Raw genomic sequence first — 22089 nt, forward strand, 5'->3', positions numbered from 1 at the left:
TTTAGGTGAGTGAATGATGGCACGCTTGTGGCTAATACAGTCGTTCAGGTGAGTGAATGATGGCACGCTTGTGGTCAATACAGTCGTTTGTTTTGTCGAACTTTGTTATTTCATTGTTCTGGTTATATCTTACTGTTTTCATAGTTTTCTTTTTAGTTTGACATGTTCTGTATTTCGTTAATATCGAATGTTCGTTATCTAGAAGTATTTCCCGAGGTCTAAACGACTTCGACATAACTAGTTTCGGATGTTCTTGGAAAAAACTAGAACAGCTAAATAAAACGATTTTCTGTTCAAATTTGGAATCGATTATAATTATTCTCCAAAAATTTTACATTTCATCATGTTTATACTTTCAATTTTAACTTAAATCATATTGTTTTCATATACTTGCATAGTTTTGGTTATATTTCTTATGCATAATACACTATCTTGTATGACTGAATATTCAAGGCGTTAACAATCAAACAGATGGTACCATATTGAAATAAAAATCGCTATCAGTTTCATCATTATATTACATAATAATTTCTCAAGGACATTAATATTTCTACGCTTGCGTCAGACTGCACAATTGTCTACGTGTGCATCCGGAAATTCAATCTTGTATATGCGCACGCATCAGGAAACGACAGCTTACTGAGCGTGCAATGGATGCTTTGAATGAAAACCAGCCCAAAGGACTATTTTTTTAAGTTCAGTATATATCGGTGGACAGCAGGATTATTTGGGATATTGCGAGTGTCGGGTGAAAAGTGATTTTACGGATGCTGTTTAAAATGTTGAGGATATTTCTCGTAAGTCTGATTTTATTTATTATTAATATAAAATCATTTACAAAAGTGTAAATACGGTATTCTAAATTCTCAGATTAAATCACATGATTTGAAAAATGTGAAATTCGTTTTTTCGCATTTATAAGAAATTGAGAAAAATGAAATTCAGTCGTGGTTAAATATTAAAATTAAGACGAATGATGAATTAGTTATAAATTTTGTCCACTAACATAGTATTAATAATATCTGTCATGTGTTTCCTGTGCGGATAGAAAAATCCGACAGGAGGGCACCTGCGTTGCTACGCAGCGTGCCTGAGGGTCGGATATTCCTATCTGGACCGGACACACATGATTGACATTTCTTCTATCTTACCTAAATTTACTTTTTTGTGAAAAGAATACATAGAAATCGCTTTTTGTAAATTTCACCAAAAAGCGCGTGCGATGATGTTTACTGACGTCATGACGCGCTGTAATTTTTATTCGCTGCATACGTAAAAAAGTTTCTTCAGTATCACGTCTTTTAAGAGTTATTTTGTTTTGTTTTGAAGGTATATTTTGGTAAAGTAAATGTTTAAGGAACTCTATTGAAATCTCATTGTTATGGTTAAATAAAGTGTATGATTAAAGAACTAAAAAGTATTACGTGACAGCGCGTGACTCATCTGGTGGGTGCCAGATAGAATTTTCCAGCAGGGCTAAATTCACCAAAAATGCCTATCCGGTGTGCTAGAATAAAAAAAATATGGTTGTACCGTATAGGTTAAGCCGTATTTATTCAGTTCAATGAAATAAAAAAAGTGAAAGAACGTTATGCAAATAAAAATATTTAAAATGTTTCTAAACGGATCTGAGGACTGGCATTTTAGATGCTGATATAATTTACTTCCCATGTTGCAGTTGCCTTGTTCTAGATTGCAAAACAGTTCGGTAATATAGCTAATAAGGATATCGAATACGGGAATGTTTTCTTTGTGTTTGTGTATCAATTCTCATATAACCAAACGGTAACCAACATGTAGCGGTATTAGCAGGGTGCGGCTCAGTAACAGTGATAATCCCATATACCCACGGTACTCTGAACGGTAGGCTTGACAATACGGTACAAAACAGATGTGAACCCAGCATTATGCATAACTTGCGATTCGCGCTCGTAGTGTATACTTTCAATGTAGTAGGTACACATCTTTTTATACAAAAAAACAACAACAATACAAAAGTGATTTATTTCGCATAAATTTTTTACTATATTTATAGCGATAGCAAACAGGATGGTAACAAAAGTGTAATATCAGAGGGAAACAATGTGTGGCAATTTACATCTAGCACGTGTAAGATTAATGCATATTAGAATGTAAAATAAAGCATCAGTTTGTACTAATAACCCAGTCATATTTTTCATTGCAAAATATATGTATTTAGAATTACCGATTAGAGCCGGTCTTGATATTAATAACTTTTTTTAATTGTGTAAGGAAAGCCATCTACAATAATAGGACTTACAATATTTTTAACGTAAATCTCTATAGTTAGGCTAGTTTAAACTTATTTATTTTACAACGATTGTGAAACAAGTTATTACAACATGATATTAGTTACTCTCGTTGGTACGAATTTACGCGAGAGTGTTGTCTTGTGTTGTTTGGGAAACCGGAGCATTGTGAAATTGATAAACAACAACCATCGTTATGGAATGAAGTGTTAATGTAAATATATGATAATAACATTATTTTTACAATGCTTCAAAATATGGATAAGAGTAACCTTGTATGTTAAATATAATAGCGCATTAATATGATTTAACCATGATGCTTCACAATTTGGATATAACATGGTTGACCATGTGTTTAAGTGGATTGAAATATATAAATTACCTTATATTTTTTAACACTTATTTCTCTTTGTTTGTTTGTTATTTCCTGTCGGTCAAATTAGTAAATTGGCTCTGCATTTTGTGTATATGTATTAGTGAGACAATTTATTTACTCTAAAATGTGTCAACTGTAATTGGCCCAGAGCCATTAAACAAATGCACAGGTTATAAAACCCCTGTTGTGACATCAGTGCTATAACCAAAGGATGCACCGCAGAGAATTATTATGCCAAACATACCATAAATTAGGCATTTAACGTCTTGTATAAATCCATTGGACAGTGATCGATCGCATTGGTTTTGAAAGTCCTCAGGGCCGTATCAATGTCAACAATTATTAACTATTACATTGAATATATTACAAAAGAATAGTGAGTTTGATTGAAAGGTATATTTTATTATAGTTAAAATGGATAGATAGGTTGACAGTCCCGTTAAAATGGATAAATAGGTTGACAGTCCCGTTAAAATTACCTAATATTAACAAATTGTATATCTTGATTACAGTAGAATTTCCTTTTGATATTAAATTTGATAATTATTAAAGAAAAATTCATTTTAATTACACTCAATGTTTTTCACTTAGAGTCTGTTTCATATTAAGAAAATAAAAATAAAAAAAATGATAAAACTTTCGAAGGATGAATCATAAACACTAAAAAATTGAAAATGCTTAGTCAAATTTAGAATTTGTTTTATATACTAGCATTGATATAAAAAAGTGAAATGGACAATATATATCAGATCGTAGATCTCCGTGTCCTGCTGTGCAGTACTGGATGTTTTATTAAAGAAATGAACAGACCAATTCATCATGACAATGACTTTGAATAAAAATAACAGTAATTCTGTTATCGTATCAATCAGCGATTATATACAGAATTACTGTTATTTTTATTCATAATTTATTTTAATATATTATACCACAATTGATGCATGAATGTGTTACTTTTAAGAAAACATTTATCATACGTATAATATGTTATTGAAATTGATATAAGCATCACACTTAATTAACAAAATGTCTCCAAACGGAACTAGAGAAGATTTCCTATCCAGTTAGCAACAGGTACTATGTAATTGGAATCAACTGACAATCTCTACATTTATTAAGGCATAGTGAATAATGATCAAATATTTTATTCACTAAATAACGTTTGAATCATGTTCTCTTGCTGGGGGAAGGTATGTTCTTTTCATTGATCTCCATGTTTTATAGCAGAAACAAATGGAATGAAAATAAATAATTTATTATTCACTTAATTTGTGTAAAACGATGAAATGGAATGACGATAGCTATTAAATTAAAGTTTGAGTCTGAATTCGGACTTGAGACTGTTCGTACTCAAATTTGCATTTAGTTATAAAATGGATAATTAAGAAGCGCGCTGGCTAGTATATAGATATTTCACGATCAAAACTAAGAAAATTAGCATTTATTTTTGTTCTCCAAAACAATTAAGTCGTCACTGGGCGCGCCGACTTATTTGTTTTGATCATCACAATTAAGCTCAAACAGTTACATTTATCCAAAGTAATAGATATTTTTCCTTATTTCAAACATATTTTATTTTATTTAAAAAGAAAACGTTCAATTTATTTGTATCAATGACATTGTATCTTATGTAAATTGTTAATCGTGTGATAATTTGTATACCTTTGACCAAAGAATTTAAAAAAAGCAGGGGTGGGAAAAGGCGAAACCATGTTCCCTATTTAAGAAATATTACAAACCACCAAGCGTCATATGTCGTTTAAAGGCCTGCCAGTCAATCCCCGAAGGTGAATATTGACCGAGGCGTTAGCCGAGATCCATTCACCTTCGGGTTGACAATGGAGACAATGAACTGTGGAAAATACAGTAATGGACGATATTGATGAATTAAAATTTCACAATGCAAATTAACATCCCGTAAACACCGCCTTTCATATTTCTAATTATGTTTTAACAAATTCAGAAGTGTTTTAATGTTCATGCTTTTTTGACAGTTAACTTAATGACTTGTTGGAAGAAAATTTGAAAACATAACGTTACCTTAGTGCAAGAACTCAATATCTACTTCTATTTCTATGAGCAGTTATTCAGTTATTGCACTATGTTGACGGTAAGAGCCTAAACAAACGTAACCAGATTCACAGCCTGGTTTCATGTGATTTGTGAAGTAGTCAAATTGTACAATTTGTCAATGGCCACTCAATACTGGTGGCCACTTAAAACAGGGTTGCCTGTATGCATTTATAGTTCTGATTTAGGTGTCATTGTATATAAAGTATGATTTTAGGTCTTTCCAAGAATATCTTTAAGTTGTGAATTATAACGGAAATGATAACGAAACATATCCAAAGGTTATTGCGTTCCAAATTAATCCTGAAGAACTGTTCTGTTCTGTTCTTCAGGAAAGTAGATTGCTCAAAACTCTTACGAGGGTTTGAAATGAGCCTGTTTTTTTGCCAATCAATCAGGTCGCGATATAAAACATAGTATACATTTCATTAACTGATGTTTGATTAAGGGTAAACATACCATGTGGTTTGATGTCATATGTAAACAGAACGTCGATAGAAACTTCGGACATTTTCAGCCGCATTTGGGTGTTTTCCCTTAGTAAATATTGCCCCAAAATTGATTAACATAATAGGTACGTGTACGGAAAATCCTATTAAGAACTAACTATGTGGTAGGTTGAAAGAGAAAGAGGGTCAAACAGACTGGGAACATATTTGTCACAAAGTCACGCTTAATATACTGGACAGTTTTGAGTAAGGATTTGCCCACATACAACTGATATATGGTAGACTGACATTAGCCCCTAGGACATTTACCCCTAAGACCCTAGGACATTAGCCCCTGAGCTCAAATCTGCATAGGCTGACAAAAGTACCTTCATGATATTGCACATGCGGACGATAGCCCTTCAACATAGGATACTAGCCCCTTCATGATTTTGTACATATGGACAACAGCCTCTTCATTATTTAGCGCATATGGTCAATATTCGCATCACATTTCTGTGTAAAATACCTTTTAACCACGTGGTATGTAAACCATTTGTTTGTCATTGTTATTATAATGGTGTAGCAATTTCTAACATTAATCGACCAAATCAAAAAAATATCGAAAATTGAACAGTTTTCTTATGAAACAATTTTTAACCTCATTTCTTCATTTATAAACAGACCCTTGCTCTCCTGGCAGCTGTACAATGTAGATTTGGAGGTGGACTTCTTCATTCTGAATACTACTACGAGGGGGAATCTGAATCTGAATCCAGCGAATCTTCGAGCGAATCCTCAAGTGAAACCTCGAGTGAACCCCCACCATGTCCGTGTACCCGTAAGTAACAATAGCAAGCCGATTTTTGCAGTCGAAAAAGGGATTAACCAGACAATATTAATAGAGTATAACTATTGAAACCAGAGTTGCGGGCCTTTCATGTCTCATCCTATATATTGCTTTATGCATGTATATCAGCATGTTGACCGGTCTTTAATATGTGATTATTGTTACTTATTAGGGACTATTCTTTCTAGGTTAGATCTTTAGTTGATGCTTTATGTTATCTTTGTATTGTATAATACATGCAAAGTATTACAAAAAAGTATCTATTCGTTATTGCTCATTAGTTTTGTTTGTGTGTTGGCGCTTTTCTTATATTTGATTTGCATAAATAAATATTTGTCTACATTATATTGTGAATTATGCAACTTGACTATATTCGATTATCGATTAAGCCTTGCTTAACATATGCGCCTTGTTTTTGGCAACATGTGTAAAATGAGAGTTAAAGGAACTCGGTCATGTTTTTGGACCGTAAACAAGTTTTTCCGGTAATGCATCTGAAAACACTCACTTTATCATTATTTTACTCCATGATATCGAAAATCATCTCGTGATAATGTCATCACATATTTACGTTATATACATATTTGCAACACTATTTTAAACAAGTTTTTTTCAACAGCAGATATCTGCAGAAACAGTTACAGTTGTACTAAATAAATTTCAAGTACATTAATGCAAATTCAAAAACAAACGTTACGTTACCTAATCAGAGATATATATATACGGAAATTCTGAGTACGGGAAAGCGTTCTGAAAAGCTTATTCAAACACTCAACGACATATTTCCCTAAATGAAATGAACTCAATTATATTTTTTTTAATTTCATTTTGCCCGAGCGTGACTGAAGTTTAAGCGGAGGCCAAGTTAGAAATTGTGAGAAAATGATAATTTCTACCTCAGTCGGTTAAAATGGCATAAACATTGATAAACCATTATATGATATGTCTTTAGCTTTTCAGTGCCCCCGTCATCCCCGTAAATGTTTTATTGAAACGCTTTTAATAAATCCTATCTTAGTGATGTTTATTTATTACTGTAACCATGACGTTTGTGTTTGTCTATATTTTAGCGCTCGACGTCGGCCAGTGTTGTGACGACTGTCATTACTGTAAAGATGAAAATGCCATATGCGAAACATACGGATATGGTAAAATATGCATCTGCAAAGATGGCTTCATATTCGACTATGAATGCAAGAAATGCGTTCCTGGTTAGTTTCGTTTTCATTACTTTAATTACATATTAATAATTATTATCCAGGTATTTCGAAATTATTGGATTTGGATATATGTCGTTGGTGGGGCAAATGATCGAGCGGGAGGGTGAAAACAGGTGGTTTCCGCTCAATAACTTTAGTTCGAATTGATGGATATATTGTAGAAAACTATAAACTGGTTTAATGAATTATGGCATTAATGGTTTCCATTTTTAAACAAATTATTCATGCATCAGAATAAAAAAAGTACTTTATTTGGTCATCCATACAAATAAAATAATAAAAGTCACTACCAAACAGTCACTAACAAACCTGTCACTGCCAAACCAGTCACTACCAAACCAGTCACTACCAAACCAGTCACTACCAAACCAGTCACTGCCAAACCAGTCACTACCAAACAGTCACTGCCAAACCAGTCACTACCAAACCAGTCACTACCAAACAGTCACTGCCAAACCTGTCACTACCAAACCTGTCACTTCCAAACAGTCACTACCAAACCTGTCACTGCCAAACCTGTCACTACCAAACCTGTCACTACCAAACCTGTCAGTACCAAACCAGTCACTGCCAAACCTGTCACTGCCAAACCTGTCACTACCAAACCTGTCACTACCAAATCTGTCAGTACCAAACCAGTCACTACCAAACCTGTCACTACCAAACCTGTCACTACCAAACCTGTCACTGCCAAACCTGTCACTGCCAAACATGTCACTACCAAACCTGTCACTGCCAAACCTGTCACTACCAAACCAGTCACTACCAAACCTGTCACTGCCAAACCAGTCACTACCAAACCTGTCACTGCCAAACCAGTCACTGCCAAACCTGTCACTACCAAACCTGTCACTACCAAACCTGTCACTGCCAAACCTGTCACTACCAAACCTGTCACTACCAAACCTGTCACTACCAAACCTGTCACTACCAAACCTGTCACTACCAAACCTGTCACTACCAAACCTGTCACTACCAAACCTGTCACTGCCAAACCTGTCACTACCAAACCTGTCACTACCAAACCTGTCACTACCAAACCTGTCACTACCAAACAGTCACTACCAAACAGTCACTACCAAACCTGTCACTACCAAACCTGTCAGTACCAAACCAGTCACTACCAAACAGTCACTACCAAACCTGTCACTACCAAACCAGTCACTACCAAACCTGTCAGTACAAACCTGTCACTACCAAACAGTCACTACCAAACCTGTCACTACCAAACCTGTCACTACCAAACCTGTCACTACCAAACCTGTCACTACCAAACAGTCACTACCAAACCTGTCACTACCAAACCTGTCACTACCAAACAGTCACTACCGAACCTGTCAGTACCAAACCTGTCACTACCAAACCTGTCACTACCAAACCTGTCACTACCAAACCTGTCACTACCAAACAGTCACTACCAAACCTGTCACTACCAAACCTGTCACTACCAAACCTGTCACTACCAAACCTGTCACTGCCAAACCTGTCACTACCAAACCTGTCAGTACCAAACCTGTCACTGCCAAACCTGTCACTACCAAACCTGTCACTACCAAACCTGTCACTGCCAAACCTGTCACTACCAAACCTGTCACTACCAAACCAGTCACTACCAAACCTGTCACTGCCAAACCTGTCACTGCCCAATCATTCCAAAAATGGAATGCCGTGCTTGCAGGACATTTGACTTTGGACATTCAAAAACAATAAACGAAAGTCGATAAAAATAAGTTTAACAAAACATAGGACTATTTATTTCAATTTTTATTATTAGTAATCAATACAATGCACTGGGGCCTGTTTCAATAAGATATCGTACTTTACGCTGCTTAAGAGTGCTCGGAGAAATCCGTAAATTTACGGCAGAATCTATACAATAAATGTTCAACATAACGATATTTGTATTGAAGTGCAGGTTGTCCGGTGCAGTGGTCGGTACACTCGCTTCTCACTAAGGCGACCAGGTTCGATTCTCGGCCTGGGCGCATGTGAGTTTGGTTAGTGGTCACCAAGCCGGTCAAGTGGGTGACTCCCGGTACTCCGGTTTCCCCACAAAACAAGACCAAAGTCTCGCGCAACATCGTGCCAACGAGAGTGACTTAGTATAAGTTATCATAACTTGCTTCACAATCATTCACATACCGTGTGGGTATGCAACGCCGTGAGCCTTAAGAGCTATAATAGATTATCCATAAAGGGTCACATAACTTGATTTTGTGATAATAGCAAGCTTTACGAAAGGGTGCACTGAAAGGACTCTATCATAAATTAACTCCAACATTACATCGACATTAAAACATTGAGCAATGATATATTGGACTGTTCTCTATCGGTATCGGATATTGTTGATCTCATACCAAAACTGGGGGTGACCCCCTCCCCCCGTTTTGTTACGCGAGATACAGGACCTAATTTCGCTGGTCACGGGACTCACTGTGTCGATACGGAGTACGCAGAAAATAACTATTTTTGTGTTGGTTACGCATGTTGGAATTTATTAGTATCACAATGCTGCTTTAAATTACTCTTCATCCCATTATGCTTTTTGAAAACGTGTATTAACTTAAATTGACACGAATTTTCATTTCAGATTAAGACATGAGGTTGTTGTCTTACCCCATCGTAGTGTTATTAATTATAATATATATATATAACATAATAAGTATTTAAAATAACTTATCAGGTAATTCTCAAGTAACTTTAACTACCTTCGCATAAGTGAAGAACAGTGTCACTAGAGTGAAATATAGGAAACTCTTAAAATATCTGCTGCAATTTGAGTTATGTCCCTTCCACCAGACTAAGTCGAACATGAAAACACTTTAGGCTGCTAACATGACGTGGATATGCACATGCGTACGAACACAGTTATATATATATAGTTATTTCATAGTCAATGGTCATTCAAATAGCAAGTCAATTAAGTAAGAATTTTAATATTTTAAACGTTAATAATGCAACGCAATATATCAAAAATAACGTTAGAAGAGAACAATTATAGTATAAATTTTTAATACATACATCGCTAGTTGCCTATTTACATTGATATTTTGAAAAGAGATTAACTGTACAAAATTTATCAAATTTGGTCGTACATAATAAATTGTATGTAAGCTTTTGTGCTTTTCTAATATTAGTATACAGTTTACATTTAAGAACCTAAAACAAATGATAAAACTCTCTCGAGTGTGAACTCAGGTTTGAAACTGATCGTAATCATTGCCCCAGGACATGTATTCACTTACGTCTCGAGTCTGAACTCAGGTTTGAAACTGTTCATAATCATGGCCAAAGGACATGTATTCACTAACGTCTCGAGTCTGAACTCAAGTTTGAAACTGTTCGTATTCATTGCCCCAGGACATGTATTCACTAACGTCTCGAGTCTGAACTCAAGTTTGAAACTGTTCGTATTCATTGCCCCAGGACATGTATTCACTTACGTCTCGAGTCTGAACTCAGGTTTGAAACTGATCGTAATCATTGCCCCAGGACATGTATTCACTTACGTCTCGAGTCTGAACTCAGGTTTGAAACTGTTCGTAATCATTGCCCCAGAACATGTATTCACTAACATCTCGAGTCTGAACTCAGGTTTGAAACTGTTCGTAATGATGAACCCAGGACATGTATTCACTAACGTCTCGAGTCTGAACTCAGGTTTGAAACTGTTCGTAATGATGGCCCCAGGACATGTATTCATTTACGTCTCGAGGATGAACTCAGGTTTGAAACTGTTCGTAATGATGGCCCCAGGACATGTATTCACTTACGTCTCGAGTCTGAACTCAGGTTTGAAACTGATCGTAATCATTGCCCCAGGACATGTATTCACTTACGTCTCGAGTCTGAACTCAAGTTTGAAACTGTTCGTAATCATTGCCCCAGGACATGTATTCACTAATGTCTCGAGTCTGAACTCAAGTTTGAAACTGTTCGTATTCATTGCCCCAGGACATGTATTCACTAACGTCTCGAGTCTGAACTCAGGTTTGAAACTGTTCGTAATCATTGCCCCAGGACATGTATTCACTAACGTCTCGAGTCTGAACTCAGGTTTGAAACTGATCGTAATCATTGCCCCAGGACATGTATTCACTTACGTCTCGAGTCTGAACTCAGGTTTGAAACTGATCGTAATCATTGCTCCAGGACATGTATTCACTAACGTCTCGAGTCTGAACTCAAGTTTGAAACTGTTCGTATTCATTGCCCCAGGACATGTATTCACTAACGTCTCGAGTCTAAACTCAGGTTTGAAACTGATCGTAATCATTGCTCCAGGACATGTATTCACTAACGTCTCGAGTCTGAACTCAGGTTTGAAACTGTTCGAATTCATGGCCCCAGGACATGTATTCACTAACGTCTCGAGACTGAACTCAGGTTTGAAACTGTTCGTATTCATGGCTCCAGGACATGTATTCACTAACGTCTCGAGTCTGAACTCAGGTTTAAAACTGTTCGTAATCATTGCCCCAGGACATGTATTCACTAACGTCTCGAGTCTGAACTCAGGTTTGAAACTGTTCGTAATCATGGCCCCAGGACATGTATTCACTAACGTCTCGAGTCTGAACTCAGGTTTGAAACTGATCGTAATCATGGCTCCAGGACATGTATTCACTAACGTCTCGAGTCTGAACTCAGGTTTGAACTGTTCGTAATTATGGCTCCAGGACATGTATTCACTAACGTCTCGAGTCTGAACTCAGGTTTGAAACTATTCGTAATTATGGCTCCAGGACATGTATTCACTAACGTCTCGAGTCTGAACTCAGGTTTGAAACTGATCGAAATCATTGCCCCAGGACATGTATTCACTAACGTCTCGAGTCTGAACTCAGGTTTGAAACTGTTCGTAATCATTGCCCCAGGACATGTATTCTCTAACGTCTTGAGTCTGAACTCAGGTTTGAAACTGTTCGTAATCATTGCCCCAGGACATGTATTCATTAACGTCTCGAGTCTGAACTCAGGTTTGAAACTGATCGTAATCATTGCCCCAGGACATGTATTCACTAACGTCTTGAGTCTAAATTTTAGAATCAATCAGACTCAGAAAAGCATTTTTTGTTAAAATGTTGTTGTTTTTAAAAATGCAGTTTTTATGTCAAAATTCAGTATGTTTAAGATATTTTAAAACTTTTAAGAATTCAGTTGTCTGAGTCAATAAGTCAATGAATTTGGACTCACAAAGCGAACTCACTACGATATCCTCGAACCCTCGAATCCGGCTATGTCTGAAATAGAGTCCATTATTCCTATGATAAAAAATTTCAAACATGTTTTTATCTAAAATGATAGGACGCATACTCAACATATTTTGCATACAGCACTGAGTTGAGATGTGGAGTTTCATGTAACCAAATTAGGCATCTGTTGTAAGGCATGGCCTCTGCTGAAGATTACATATTTCAAAACCTTTTGCGCTCACTTACACGTCTTACAAAAAAATCATTATGCAAACCCAAATATAGTTAGAATAATTGACTTGGTGCAGGTATGGCTTCAAAGTAATATCTTGACCAGGGCTGGTATTCATAAAATGACTTAAGATGCTTTATGAGTACGGCCCCTGGTGTACAGTTGTGGTTACATTAATATTTAGTTTAATTTTGCAGATTTTTTTTCTCGAAAAATCCTTAGTATAGAATACAACACAAATCGCTGTGACTAAAACTATGTTTTATGGCTTTTCTAAAAAAGACAAACAAAAAACCTACATGTAAATCGCGTTTAAAAAATGTACCATAAAATCAGACCTCAGGGACTCTCTCACAAAAAAAATCCAATTATCAAAAAAAAAAAAAAAAAAAAATCGACATAAATGCCAAAGTATACAAAATACCAATTAAGTGTATTTTGCGTTATATATATATATATATATATATATATATATATATATATATAGAGAGAGAGAGAGAGAGAGAGAGAGAGAGAGAGAGAGAGAGAGAGAGAGAGAATTTGTTTAAGGAATTATGTCTTTTCATAGTAACAATAATTAGTTTATAAGATCTTTACCTCAAAAGCCTGGTTCATTCGTTTATTAGTTTCTTTATATTATAATATGAAAATATGTTTAATTTTCCCAATCCACATGTATATGTATAGAGCGTAAATAAAGCTCAAAACTCGTTACACACAGAATACTTCAGATTAGGAAGTAAGCGGCACAGATCGGGAATTCCTTTTTTGTTTATGTGCGATATAAGACCTTCCCAAATCCCTTCGTCTCTTCCCGTGAGCATCTGAGTAACACGTCGAATAATTACAAAGGGCTCTTAAGTTATTGATCGGAAACATACTGAGTGCCGCCCGCCCAAATGCCCACTCCTATAAAACAATATCTCTTACAATATTAAAGTTGGAGTTATATACCTTGTCGCAAAAGAGCACGTTGTTAATGTGAAGAATTTCATGAAGGTTGAAGTTGATATCTTCAGTGATTGTAAAACAATAATATAATAATAATAAAAAATTAAAAAATAAGAAGAACAAATAATAAATTGATCAAAAGGTCACCTTAGGAACATTTCTGTAAAAATCGGGCATTTTGTTTCTGAATAAAATATTTTCCACAATGACATATAGTGAAAACTATCCCCGCTTCTGGCGGACATGTTTTGATATGAATATCAATGGTATGAAGGAATTTGATATATGGTCGCTTAAAAAACATTTCTGTGAAAAATCAGGTCAATGGTTTCTGAATAGAAGATTTTCAAAACTTTCAATATAGACATATAGTGGTAACTAACCCCGCCCTTCACAACCATGTTATTTATTAATCAAAATGGCGTGAAGGAATTTGACAGAGGGTCACCTTAGGAACACTACGATAAACATATTTTAAAATATGGTATTTTGTTTTTAAAGAGATTTTTTTCCATATAGACATATAGTGTAAATTTAGTGAAAGGAAGCGGATTTTGAGAAGAAGATTTTCAAAGATTTGCATTTAAAGATATGGTGAAAAGTACGGACGCTGATGTTTCCGTTTTGCTCAATGATTAGTACCACAAATAATGCCTGTTGAGCTATTACAGAAATACTCTTTCTATACCAGATGTTCAAAATTAGATACATCTGCGTTTAAAATCGATGTTAATCGCAGCAAGATCCATGTTCTGTCAATCTTATAAAACATGTTGTGTGTTATTTATATATCCTCTAATACAGAAACGACCAAGACTCCTCCGACGCCGCCACCGACCATGACTCCGACGACGACGCCACCGCCGAATGGTAAGTGTCATGCAACATTATTTAATTTGAAAAGGACTCGTTCATGTTTTATAGGTTGAGATATAAATTAGTAAATGTGACGCTTGCAACAAAGACAAAACATCCACAAAAGTGTGAAAAGAGCTCAATTATTAACAAACATTTCAAAATACGACAGAAAATTATTACTTTGGTAAAACCCGTAATTAACATTAGTAAAATTTGAATTGAAATTGTCCTGGTGTACTTCGCTTATGCGGTTTTATACGGGGCGCTGAAATTGTCCTGGCGTACTTCGCTTATGCGGTTTTATACGGAGCGCTGAAATTGTCCTGGCGTACTTCGCTTATGCGGTTTTATACGGAGCGCTGAAATTGTCCTGGCATATTTCGCTTATGCGGTTTTATACGGAGCGCTGAAATTGTCCTGGCGTACTTCGCTTATGCGGTTTTATACGGAGCGCTGAAATTGTCCTGGCGTACATTGCTTATGCGGTTTTATACGGAGCGCTGAAATTGTCCTGGTGTATTTCGCTTATGCGGTTTTATACGGAGCGCTGAAATTGTCCTGGTGTACTTCGCTTATGCGGTTTTATACGGAGCGCTGAAATTGTCCTGGTGTACTTTGCTTATGCGGTTTTATACGGAGCGCTGAAATTGTCCTGGTGTACTTCGCTTATGCGGTTTTATACGGAGCGCTGAAATTGTCCTGGTGTACTTCGCTTATGCGGTTTTATACGGAGCGCTGAAATTGTCCTGGCGTACTTCGCCTATGCGGTTTTATAAGGAGCGCTGAAATTGTCTTGGCGTACTTCGCCTATGCGGTTTTATACGGAGCGCTGAAATTGTCTTGGCGTACTTCGCCTATGCGGTTTTATACGGAGCGCTGAAATTGTCCTGGCGTACTTCGCCTATGCGGTTTTATACGGAGCGCTAAAATTGTCCTGGCGTACTTCGCCTATGCGGTTTTATACGGAGCGCTGAAATTGTCCTGGCGTACTTCGCTTATGCGGTTTTATACGGAGCGCTGAAATTGTCCTGGCGTACTTCGCTTATGCGGTTTTATACGGAGCGCTGATATTGTCCTGGCGTACTTCGCTTATGCGGTTTTATATATAATAAATCTTATCTATGTGTGGTTTTTCTAATATCAGTGTACAGTTTTTATTCAAGAACAAAATGATACTCGTTTTTTGTTTGGAATTTTGTTTAGATGTCCTATACAATATCTTGCCCCAGGCGTCAAAATTGGTCCCGACCTCAGTTTAATTTTAATAGACTTATATCAGAAAAAATATCCTTGTCTGAATTTTGAAACCAGCCCCAATTCCACAACAACCTTCAGTTAAGTCTTAATATCAATATCAACCCAATTTACCTCTAATAGCATAGTATGATTCAATATCTTGTATGTTTCTACTCTTTTATAAACGTATTTTCTCATAAAATACTCTGCATTTTCTTATTTATTGTTTTGATAAAAATATTTTTTTAATATTCCAAGAAAACTGATTCTAGCGCAAAAAAAAGGTTTTGGAATACAATTGATAATTGTTTATGTATCACTCAAGTGCATTTGTTTTGGTCTTAAACTACTTTTCGTAAAATACTTATTACTGATGTGTATCAACCTAATACCTAATTGAATCCTTTTCTTAAAGATACACTCTTTCTCCCAAATAAGATGTCCCACAATCAATACAATTTAATGTTTAATTTGAAAGAAAGGTGCATAAAACATGGTATTTCTACCTTATGAGACGAAAGTAGATCACAGTAAATCTTTTAGCACTCAGCAATCATTTAATATTTGTGCGTTTTCAGCCATTAAATACATGGTTACAATCTTGTTATCAGTAATGGATATTTTCCATAAATGCACTATTTCATAAATAGTTAAAGGTTTATCAATCAACAATTATGTTTGCTATACATGTGTATGTATTGATTTTGAATACGAGTGTCTCTTTAAAATTGAGATTGAGAATTTACTTGTTATATTGGGTCCAGATGAATCAGGCGAACCACGCGTATAAATGATTTACTTTTTTAATTGTTTATTAAAAGAAAAATATGGCATTTTAATTTCGATCATATATATATTTCTACACTAAACTTACTCACAAAAATGATAATAATAACTCTGCTTTTCACAAAAGGTTTGAAACAACTTATCTATCTGAATTATTTGCAACTGTATTAAGACATTTTTTTAAGATTGATTTTGTATGTTTAAAAAAACATGTTTCATACAGGCAGCATCAAACAATTTAGAAGTTAGTCTATACGGACCAGTGTATCATTCTATACTGATCGCTATTTGTGCCCATATACTTGTTTGCAATTGTTGTTTTTGTCAGTATTTGGTAAAAAATGACATTGAAAATCATTTTGGACCCAACAATGAAACATGTTCATGTTGTGTTAAGCTGTTTTCTACAGCATCGATATCATACGGTCAAATTCTTATCACGAGTATCATAACTTGAATTTAATAAGAGAGTGATTTTTCACTTCAATTTCCATCCACAAAACAATCGTTAATTACGCAATATTATAGCTACCAGTATCCGGTACACATATTATATTGCGTAACTAATGATTATGTTTTTCATGGAATGATGAACGATGACTTCGAGCATTATCACAACACTTTTAACATAACATTAAATTTCCAAAATTCGAGCCACGGTGTTTTTTCCGGAAGTCGCCATTTTGATTATATTTATTGAAACCAATGCTAAACCGTTCGATATTCAGTATAAAACTCCACGCATCGGCCACTTCCCTTCACAAAAAACACTAGAACTTTGTATGAAGATTATAATTGGTTCTATTTCAGCTTTCAAAAACGCTAATTATCACAAAATTCAGGTTGGCGATGAAAATATAGGTGTGTTCGCACAATTTTTTATATTTTTTTTTACATATTCAAAAAATGTGCGGAAATTGCAGAACGAAACATCAATTTGGTATGGTCTTAGTGTATAGTTTGACCCCTTAACGCATGTATGTGTATGTTAAAACATGCCGTGTGAACAGGCCCTTAGGTTATGACGAAACGTTCAGTAACACCGTGTATATCATCCTTATCATCATCACCATCAGCATCGTAAAGTATATTACACAACATTTATTTTAGGTACAGAGCCACCTGGTCGGCCATGTGGTCGGTCTGCCAACGACTGTATAAGATCAGATGGAATAAAGTGCGAGAATGTCATTTGCTGTGGTCAGGGTAAGTGAAAAGCATATGTTGCATGTATATGGATAATGGCATTTCGTCCAGGGTTTTTTAAGGCGAGCACTTATCTCCCCATAAGTTGGTAAGATATTTTAAGTCCCGTTAGCCATACTTTGCAGTTCCCCGTGAGGCTTTAATAATCGCTATATTTGACAATTAATAAAGCATGTATAATTCTAATGCCGACTATACGGATTGCGCTAAAAACTATATAAGTCTATATAGCATTAGCTAGGATTGTTTTAAGCGCATCCATTGCAGGGGGGGGGGGGGGGTACAACGTAATTTATTTTTGCGGAATCTTAAGGGAGGGAAATGCTAGAACAAAATATTTAAAATAGGTACAGGAATGGTACACTTTGACTAAAAACACAGTTTCAAGTCACGCAAGTTTCTATTTTCACTTTGTAAACAAGCAGTCCTTCAGATTATACAATTAATTACTTTTTGTTAAGGCCCATAGAAACATAGGTTGAAAAACCGAGAGAAGCTGACACGTCTGGCCTCCGGGTAGGTCAAACCAGGTCAAAATATCCTCCGGAAACACCAAAATACTTTAACAAATTTTGGTCCGCATCTAACATTTCCCACACTTAAGATTCCGCAAAATAAATTACGTTGGACCCCCTGCATTCACGTTGGACCCCCTGCATTCGCTTACATAGAAAATTAGGTATCATAAAGTTATGGCATTCAGTATATGTCGCTTGTATGATGTCTTCAAACCAATTTGTCGCTGATGTCACGGATAGAACGACACCAAGTCTCGTTGTTTAATATAAATAATACGAATATAGTATTTTTAAGGAAAAAAATTCCGTAAATTTAAAGTTTCAATTCAGAGCAAAGACAGATCTATATTGTTTAATGTGTCATACTACTGATTTTGGAGATGAATGCCGTTTTATGTCTATATGTCGATGTTATATTGATCATAGAAAGAAAAAAAACTAAACCTTGTTATTAAACACATTCCTCTGTGTACAAACATTTATAATTTTTAAAATATGATGACAAGAATGGAGTGATAAACTTTTTTATATGTTAAAGAATCTCTTACAATTAAGAATACATGCACATATTGTAGATAAACGTTAATATTACATATGAACAGTGTATGCATTATATATGATGTACATAGTACAAGTCTTAATACAATGGTTTTCTATTCAGCTCGTCTTCCATAAGCCAAAACTTTCCTTTGAGTTACGATTAAATTTCGGTTTGCTGCAGTTAGGGAAAAGTCTTAAAACAAGAATAAACATGTTGCTGAATATTCTTAAGCAGCACTCTGACAGAATGATCGTTTTGAAAACGTTTTTAGTTTTTGTCTTTAAATTAGCCATTTTTTGCGTTAATGTCTGGAAACTATTGTCTTTGACACTTCTTGTTCTAAGTAACACACTTTCATACCCAAATATTTAATACATTGTACCAATTTTTTCGAACTGATTCTCTTAAAAAAATCAGAGTCGGTCCCTATTTGTTAAGGCGGAACCATACGTATTGTCCTAATCGTAATAATTGGATAAGAATCGATTGCATAATGTTGCTCATATATTGTTAACATTTTAAACTATAATATTCTTGGCCAATTTCGATTTCATAAAGTTACAAAATGTATAAAACTACTCTCTTTTCAGATGGTTGGCCGAGTTGTGATAAGAAGTTCTGTGTATGCGAGACTGCAAAGGGCTATAAATATGATGATGCCTTAGGGGGTTGCAATTACACTGGTGAAAACCAACACGAACTAAGCAAAGATTGCAATAACTCCGCTGGAGAAATGGCAAATTTTGGATAAGCGATAAACTACAGTTATATCTAGTTACATTATGCCAGACAAAAGCCTTAATTAGCTCTCTTATAAACGACCTTGCACTCAATTAAATGCATTGTTAGTGTCACCAGTTGCTTCGGAAATTGTACTTTTATTTTCAATTAATTTTCCATAAGCTCTTCTGTCATTTGCTCTATTTAAAAAAAGGATAACTACAAAAAAGATCCGAATAATCGATCATGCGAGTCGCACCTTGATAAGTCAGAGTCTTATTCCGGAACACTGTGTACATTGGAGTTCAACGGAATTGATCTCTGTGTACATTGAAGTCGAATGGGACTGAACTCTGTGTACATTGAAGTCGAATGGGACTGAACTCTGTGTACATTGAAGTCGAATGGGACTGAACTCTGTGTACATTGAGGTCCATTGGGATTGAACTCTGTGTACATTGAAGTCGAATGGAATTGAACTCTGTGTACATTGAAGTCGAATGGGATTGAACTCTGTGTACATTGAAGTCCAATGGGATTGAACTCTGTGTACATTGAGGTCCAATGGGATTGAACTGTGTGTACATTGAAGTCCAATGGGATTAAACTCTGTGTACATTGAAGTCCAATGGGATTGAACTATGTGTACATTGAAGTCCAATGGGATTGAACTTTGTGTACATTGAAGTCCAATGGGATTGAACTCTGTGTACATTGAAGTCCAATGGGATTGAACTCTGTGTACATTGAAGTCCAATGGGATTGAACTTTGTGTACATTGAAGTCCAATGGGATTGAACTCTGTGTACATTGAAGTCCAATGGGATTGAACTCTGTGTACATTGAAGTCCGATGGGATTGAACTCTGTGTACATTGAGGTCCAATGGGATTGAACATTGAGGTCCAATGGGATTGAACTCTGTGTACATTGAAGTCCAATGGGATTGAACTTTGTGTACATTGACATCACATGCTATTGAAGTTTGTGAACATTGATATTCCATGAGATTGAAATCAATGTACATTGAGGTTTTATCTGAATGAACTCTGTGTACATTGATATCCCATGAGATTGTGTGTTCTTGTTTTTTGTTATGGTTATTTTGTATGTGTGTGTTTTAGAATGAAACGTGCTCTCTCTCAGTACATGATTGAGGATGAACATTTTTGCGTTGACCGTAACTATGCACTGTCCACATATGAGGCTTGGAATATAAACAATTCATAGTGCATACTAACGGCGTAAATGTTTTCTAATCTATCAAAATGACTGTATGAGTTTGAGCAGCATTTTTTTTTATATCTTCGGTGCAGGTTTAATTAATGTGAATGTAAATAGAGGTAATTTTGCAATCGTTCCAACTCGGCCATCTCCGGCAAGCTTCATGTTGGATTATGGCCGAGGTGTTCCGATTGGTAGTTTTGTTGATTTATTTGACTTGATTGACTTGTTGTTTTCTTCAATAAAATTGTATTAGTTTAAAATGACACAGTTGTTTGATCACACGACCACATTGTCAAAATTACAAACACTCTACAGTCAATTCATTATGTAAGGAAGTGAACTACATTCGAAAAATAAGAAAAAAATATGGAAATAATTAGGTCTATATGTAACTAGTTACCCTCAATAGTACTATGTATCTATGATGAATAATCACGTTACTTTCAAAATAACTATGCATATTTATGATAAAATGATGCCACCCTCAATAATACTATGCATACCTATGATAAATAATAACGTTACTTTCAAAACAACTATGCATATTTATGATAAATAATGATGCCACCATCAATAGTGATTTGCATATCAATGATATATATTGATAAGATTGTGTACGTAATGATCAGTTGTTTAACATGGACTGTTAAGAATACTGTTGTTAACACGCAGATGATATGTATTGCAATATTATTTTCCAAGTCTTCTTCTTACGCCGATATTTAAGCTAACACATGTTGAACTACGTTGAACTACGTATAGCGGTGTATTTAGTTCTATAGAAAACACAGTCAAAGATCGCGTTGTTTGTTCTGAGTGTCCTCCGAGGCAAATGTTTATGATACAAAACGACTATAAAGAAATAAATACACCAATATACATTTAACGTTGAAATAAATCATTTGACGTGTCTTATCGTACTTTAACTTATTTAAAAGAATAAATATAAGAATAGAATGTGTTTTACTTTTAATTTGAGGCCCCCTCCTTAAAGTTGTCCAAGTGAACTACATTTATGTTTCTAAAGTAGACGGAGATAAACATAATACATTAAGATGCACCTCTTCAGACTACAAATAGCTAATTATTTAGCCACCCCATACCCTTTCTCACACATTTAAACCATCTATAGTTCGCTTCTGAGGAAGTTGCGCGCTCTATGCAACGCGACATTTAACTCCAAATACTGGATAAGCCCCAAGTTGCTACCTTCCTATCTATATGACCACATATTGTATGGTTACAAATGTAGCTTTACTTGTGTTTTATATCCTTGTAAAATTTTATAGCAAGCACACACACACACACGCACGCACGCACACACGCACGCACGCACGCACACGCGCACACACACGCGCACACACACGCACACACAGAGAGATAGAGAGAGAGAGAGAGATATATTA

The 22089-nt window shown here is 35.5% G+C and overlaps 1 protein-coding gene across 1 annotated transcript; it reads left to right on the forward strand.

Moving 5' to 3' along the window:
* The first annotated feature begins 638 nt into the window (after nt 1-638).
* LOC128240049 (uncharacterized) lies at nt 639-21640 on the forward strand. Its single transcript, XM_052956534.1, has 6 exons — nt 639-797; nt 5829-5985; nt 7065-7205; nt 14397-14462; nt 17583-17678; nt 19328-21640. The coding sequence occupies exons 1-6, from the start codon at nt 768-770 to the stop codon at nt 19486-19488; spliced, it is 651 nt and encodes a 216-aa protein (XP_052812494.1). The 5' UTR covers nt 639-767; the 3' UTR covers nt 19489-21640.
* Nucleotides 21641-22089: the final 449 nt, after the last annotated feature.

The sequence above is a fragment of the Mya arenaria genome, chromosome 7 (genome assembly GCF_026914265.1).
Source record: "Mya arenaria isolate MELC-2E11 chromosome 7, ASM2691426v1".
Lineage (NCBI taxonomy): Eukaryota > Metazoa > Mollusca > Bivalvia > Myida > Myidae > Mya > Mya arenaria.